General features: G+C 56.0%; 1 protein-coding gene across 1 annotated transcript in view; it reads left to right on the plus strand.

Annotated features, from left to right (window-relative positions):
* Window positions 1-6,201, plus strand: part of TMPRSS6 (transmembrane serine protease 6) — a 44,531-nt gene that overhangs the window by 29,293 nt on the left and 9,037 nt on the right. The window contains exons 11-12 of the mRNA XM_004700710.2: window positions 4,875-5,020; window positions 5,376-5,474. Coding sequence (XP_004700767.1) covers window positions 4,875-5,020; window positions 5,376-5,474 — 245 coding nt within the window. The remainder of the gene's footprint in view (window positions 1-4,874; window positions 5,021-5,375; window positions 5,475-6,201) is intronic.

A 6,201-nucleotide genomic window follows, 5' to 3' on the forward strand; every position in this document is an offset into this window, starting at 1 on the left:
CCTACTCTCCCAGAAGCCCCTCCTCTGGCGTCACTGCGGTGGTGCTGACCTGCCCCTTTCCGGGAACCAGCCGCTCCCCCTGGCAGCTTCCTCTCCTCTGATGTCACCACCCTAGGTTCTGGCCCTGGGGCTTCACCTAGCTGTGGCCTACCCTGACCATGGGGGTGGGGGCTGGGGGAGTGGGATGGCAGCCGCATGCATGCTGAGCGTTAGAGGCCCTGAAGGTAGAGCCCCACCGTTCACAGCCCCACCCAGCCAGCTGCCCACTTTCGGAGCAGCCTCAAGTTCCTTCCAGCAAACACCCAAGTGAGGGGACATCTGAGGGAGGGGACATCTGACAGGTGTGAGGACCAAAGCTGCCCAAGGTCACTCGGTCTCTGCAGCCCCAAGGCCAACACTCTGACAGCCAGGTCCCACACGGCTGTCCACCCCCTGCTTCTGAGTCAGTCTCCCCTAACTGTCCTTTCCTGAGAGAAGGGGAGGCCTCCTTGGTGGGTAAGTGCTTGGCTGCTGACCAAAACGGCCAAGCAGTTCAAGCCCACCAGCTGCTCTGAGGGAGAAAGCTGAGGCAGGCAGCTCCTGTCAGGCAGTGTGGCCTCAGAAACCCTAAGGGGCAGTCCTACTCTGTCCTACAGGACCACTGTGAGTCGTGAGGGTGGGGTCTGAGGTAGGAAAGGACAGGAACCCCTAGGTGGCACAAGAAGTTGGTGTTCCGATACATCCCATCCATTGGTGGTTCAAGCACAAGCAGCAGCAGTGCTGAAGAAAGGCCTGGCAATCCACTTCCATTGGGTTGTGGTTATGTGCAAAGGGGGCATGTGTCTGCCATCCGTCCACCCATGCATCCATGCATCCATCCATGCATCCACCCATCCATCATCCATCCATGCATCCATCCACCCATCATCCATCCATTCATCGATTCATCCAACCATCCATGCATCCATCCACCCATTGACCCATCATCTCCATGCATCCATCTATCCATGCATCCACCCATCCATCATCCATCCATTCATCGATTCATCCAACCATCCATGCATCCATCCACCCATTGACCCATCATCTCCATGCATCCATTTATCCATGCATCCAACCATCCATCCATCCATCACCCATCCATTCATTCATCTATCCATGCATCCATCCATCCATTGACCCATCATCTATCCACTCATCCATCTATCCATGCATCCATCCATTCATCCATGCATGCATCCATGCATATATCCACCCATTCCTCCCTCTCTTCATCCACCCACCCATCCATCCACTTATCCATCCAACCATTCAGCCACCCACCCATCCACTTATCCACCCCTCCATCCATTCTTTCTCTGATTCTTCTCTCCCTTTGCGGAATTTCTAATGTGCAAGGACATGACATCCTGCTGCTTTTGATTGAGGCCAAACTCACTGCCATCAAGTCACTGCTGGCTCATAGCCACCCTAGAGGACCGGGTAGAAATGCCCCGGTTGGTTTACAAGACTGTGACTCTTTATGGGAGTAGAAAACCTCATCTTTCTCAAGTGGATCGACTAGTGGTTTTGAACTGCTGACCTTGTGCTTAGCAGCCTATCCCCATCCAGAGAGGTGACAACAGAGCAGGGCAGGCCACATGAGACAGCAAGGAGCCCTCAGCCCCTAGAGCAGCCCAAGCTAGAGGAGGCAGGCTCTGCTGGATGGAGGAACTAGAGGAGGCCTATTCCCCCACCCCACAAAGGTCTTGCAATCGGAACAAGAAACTGCTGTGCATGGGGCCAGCTGGGAGCAGGGTGGTGGGGCCCCAGGCTCCAAGTGGCACGGCCCTGCCTGGTGGGAGTGGCCACTTCTAGGCAGTGTGGTCCAGGCTGCTTAGACTTTTAGAGAAACGAGAAACGAGAAAGCGATGGTCACATGCAGGCAGGCTGGCGGCTCCCTGCTTACAGACTCTCTTTGACAGCCCTAGTGGCCTCGTGGTTAGGACTTGGGCTCCTCACTGCAAGGTCAGCAGCACAAAACCATCAGCCACCCTGCAGGCAAAAGATGGGGCCTTCTACTCCCATGAAGAGTTACAGTCTCTGAAACTCACAGGGGCAGCTGCACCCTGTCCTGTCGGGTCCTCTGCGTCGGCATCAGCATCAGCGCATGGCATGGCAGAGAGAGTTTGGCTGAAATCTCCGCACAGACAACGCAGACTGGCCCCAAGCTGGGTATGCTGGGTCTTGTCTGGCACTTGTCTGGCACCGCCTGGCACTTGTCTGACCCCTGCTGTGTGAGAGGCCTGCTCCATCCAGGGGATCCCCCAGCCCAACTCTCACCCCCCAGGCCTCCAAGGCAGGACCCCAAGATTTCCCGCAATGGGCAGTTTCTGGTACCGGAATGACCCTCATGGGAGGGTCGTGGTCAGCCCCATGCAGATCCCAGAATCCCCCCCTCTCCAAGAGAAGGAAGATCTACCTTGTGACAGGCAGGTAGATGCTGATGGCTTACAGCCCCGACACCCTTCAAACACCTCTGCTGCAGCACCCCTTCTCTCCCAGCCCCAGTGCCTTCCCACATTCCACCCCCACCCCCACAGCCTAGTGGTTCTCAGGGACATGCTAGCCCTCGGTCCTGGTGCCCAGTCCCTGGTTCCTCAGTCCCCTGGTGCCCGGGGATGTTTCCTGGGGTCCTGCTGTGCTTTGACTGTCCTCTAGAAGGCTTGTTTATCCACTTTGCTGTTGTCCGGGGTCACTGTAGGACAGAGAAATCCCCCTAGGGGTGCCAAGGCAGCCATCCCTACAGAAACAGCTGCCATCCTGCTCTCCCATGGAGCGGCTGGTGGCTCGATCCACTTGCCATCTGATGAATAGCCAACGCTTGACCACCGCGCCACCCAAGCACCTTCGAGGAGCCTTAAAAATCAAGCAAATCACTGCAAAGCGTCTTCTGTGCGCCGGCCCCAAGTGGAAAAGGGTGAGAAGGGACCGACTTGCTCATGGGAGCCCTCTGGTGGTGCAGTGTCCCCAGGGCCCCTGATGATTCGGAAAACTCCCTACCTTCGCGTGGGACTGACTCACAGCAAGCCTGGGAGTAGGACCCGGTAGAACTGGGCTGGGGGCTTCCCAGAAGTTAAAAACCTTTATAGGAGTAGACAGCCTCTTCTTTGTCCCTCGGAGTGGCGGGTGGCTTCGAACCACTGACCTGGGGATGAGCAGATCAGTTCCTCCCTGCTGACTGATCCCAACCCCTTGAGCTCCAGATTGGGATGACGTGGGCGCCAAAGTTTTTTTTCCTCCCAAGGCTGTGATCTTGAAGCAGTAGATTGCCAGGCCTTTCTGCCAAGGCACTCCTGGGTGAATTCGAACTGACAACCTTTCAGCTAGCAGTCAAAGATCTAACCGTGTTTGCCACCCGGGGACTCAACAGTGGTTCTCCTTTTTTTTTTTTCCCATCTCAGGATCCCTATACATTTAAAAAAATTAGCTCTTGCCCTCAAGAGCGATGGTTTACTTTGCAAACATTCTTTATTTAAAATAACAGTACCCACTGCCATTGCATCGGCCCTGGCTCTCAGTGACCCTATATAATCTTTCTGGGCGCAGACAGCCTCATCATTCCCCTGCAGAGTGGCTGGTGGGCTGGAACCACTGACTTTGTGGTTAGTCCTCCAATGCTTACTCGACAGCACTGATAACAATACCAAACCGATTCCTTGAATCTTAAGTAAGTATTTATGAAAAACAATACAGTGTTCCTAATCTAGGGAGAGAGGCTGGGCTTTCTATGCCCATAAACAGTTAAGATCTGGAAACCCACAGGGGTCGCTGTGAGTCAGCGTTGACTTCCTGGCAGTGAGTTTGGGGTTTTTGCTTGTTGTTTTCCCAGCTTGGTTGCTAATCTAAACCCATTGAGAAGAATATCACGCTTGGCACATTTTCTAAGCTCAAGTCCGACCATGTTCCTGGGCTTATGAGGGAAGAGGGTGAGGCTGGAGATGAGATGGCGGAGATGGGGTGTTTCAACCAAGGGCTGTGTGACACTGCATGGGCCCCTCATGGCCACTAACCCCACTGTGTGTGTGGGGGGGGGGGCAGGCAAATGCCATCTGAGCATCAACATGTTGGACAGAGTGGGTAGGGGTGTCCTCACCTGGAGATGGTCATCGGTGGAGGAGGTCACATATCTCTTGAGTGTGGCCACAGCCATCAGTGCTATAGTTCCTAGGGCAGAGGTCAAGGCTCATGGGAGACCCCCAGCGCTGACCACAGAGATCCACTTCTTCCTAGAAAGGGAACCACAAAGGAGAAGCTTTAGTCTCTACTCACGCGGGGCAAACCCCTTGTCAGAGCCAATAATCCTCCTCCTCCTCTTCTTCTTTTAATCATTTTACTGAGGGCTCTTACAACAATCTGTACAGCAACTGTAACAAGCACATTTGTGCATAGGTTTCCATCATTTTCTAGACATTTACTCTCTATTGAGCCCTGGTGTCAGCTCCTCGTCCCTCCCCTCCCCCTACCCCCTGCCTCTGTAGCCCCTTGATAAATTATTGTTTTCATATCTTACACCAACAGCTCTCCCTTCCCCCGTGGGTTCTGTGGTTCATCCCCCAGGGGTGGGGGTGGGGTGGTGATCATCACGATTGGTTCCCCTGCCTCCCCTCCTCTCTGGGAGTAGAATCTAGATACTGAGTTTGATCCTGTGGGTAGTGGGGAGTCATAGAGGGTTTTAGAGCGAGGGAGAAAAGGACAAAGCCAGCATGCTTCCTAGAAAGATGATTCTCGGGGGCCGTGAGCACTAAGTCTGATAAGAACACACCGTTGTCAACCAAGACGGGGGAGGTGGGCAGGAGAGAGGGGCACCCCGCCCTTTGCTCTCTCCATCCTCGTCCAACTCGGGTCACCCCCAGGCTGTGTGGCCTGCGTACCCTGCAGCCCTACGCAGAGAGGATCCCTGTGGTGGGCACCGCCGGCATCACCATCAACTTCACCTCCCAGATCTCCCTCACTGGGCCCGGCCTGCAGGTGCGCTACGCCCTGTACAACCAGTCGGACCGTGAGTATGGGCAGGTGGGGAGCTCAGTGGGCATCCCAAACCCCAAACCCTCTCAACAGCCCCTCTATCCCTAGAACCGCTGAACAGGCAGGGCCAACTCTGCAGGCTGGACAAGGGGTGGTGGTGTTTGTGTGTATTCTGGGGCACATACATGTGACAGGCAGCCGCATGCTCATCTGCACTACCCACGCACACAGACCCACGTGTGTGGCGTGCATGCCCTGACTTGCACACACACGCCCCTGGCAGGAGGTGGTGGCACACCGTGGGTGTGAACACCCAGGTGCACACGTGCTGCTGTCCTCACAGTCACGCGTGGCCTCACAGCACCCTCCCTGTCCCCTGTGCACCCCAGCCTGTCCTGGAGAGTTCCTCTGCTCTGTGAATGGGCTCTGTGTGGCTGCCTGCGACGGGATCAGAGACTGTCCCAACGGCCTGGATGAGAGGAACTGCGGTGAGCGGCTCCCCCTCCCTGCAGCCACAAGTCCTCTCTGAGCTGATCCCCCACTTGGCAGATACACCCCACCCACCCCACCCCCTGAAGTGCCTGTTCTCAGGAGCCAGCAGGACTCACTCAGAGTGTCCCTGGGACGGTGGGACGGGAGTGGAGTGGGAGAGCATCCTCCCCAGGGCCACCCTGCAGGGCAGAGGAGGACAAGCTGAGAGTCTGGTCTCCTGACTTAAGGCTCAGGGCTCCTGGCTCTCTCCTCCCACCTCCACCCCACCCACCCTGGGCCCCGGGAAGCCTCCCAAGGAGGAAGGTGGAGGGAGGTAGGATGCAGGGATCAGAAATAGCCTGTCTTCTTGCCTTCCGGGTCTCGCCCTCTGGCTAGAGGCTCAAAATGCAGCTGTCAGTCCTGCTGCGCTGACCCATCGCCCCCCAGCAAGGGGCCCCTGGGTCAGGACTCTCAGGGAGGCCTGGCTTCCACTCCAGAGTCACCATGCAGGCTACCTGTTCTCTATTCTGGTCTGGTTGACAAAGTGAGTGTGTACCCCTCCTGTTCTGGTGCTGGGGGAGGAGCCTCATGTTTAGAATCAGCTCTCATGTCATGTTCGAGCTTGGTCAAATGGCCTTGGACAAGCCACTGTCTCTGTTTCCAACATGAAATGAGGCCTCTCACAGATTGCTTCGAAGTCCAAGAGTCAAGCAGGGGGAGGGGCTGGGGCTCCACCAGGTGTGG

This window comes from Echinops telfairi, unplaced genomic scaffold (assembly GCF_000313985.2).
Source record: "Echinops telfairi isolate 266 unplaced genomic scaffold, ASM31398v2 ScPeMD7_2;HRSCAF=8, whole genome shotgun sequence".
Lineage (NCBI taxonomy): Eukaryota > Metazoa > Chordata > Mammalia > Afrosoricida > Tenrecidae > Echinops > Echinops telfairi.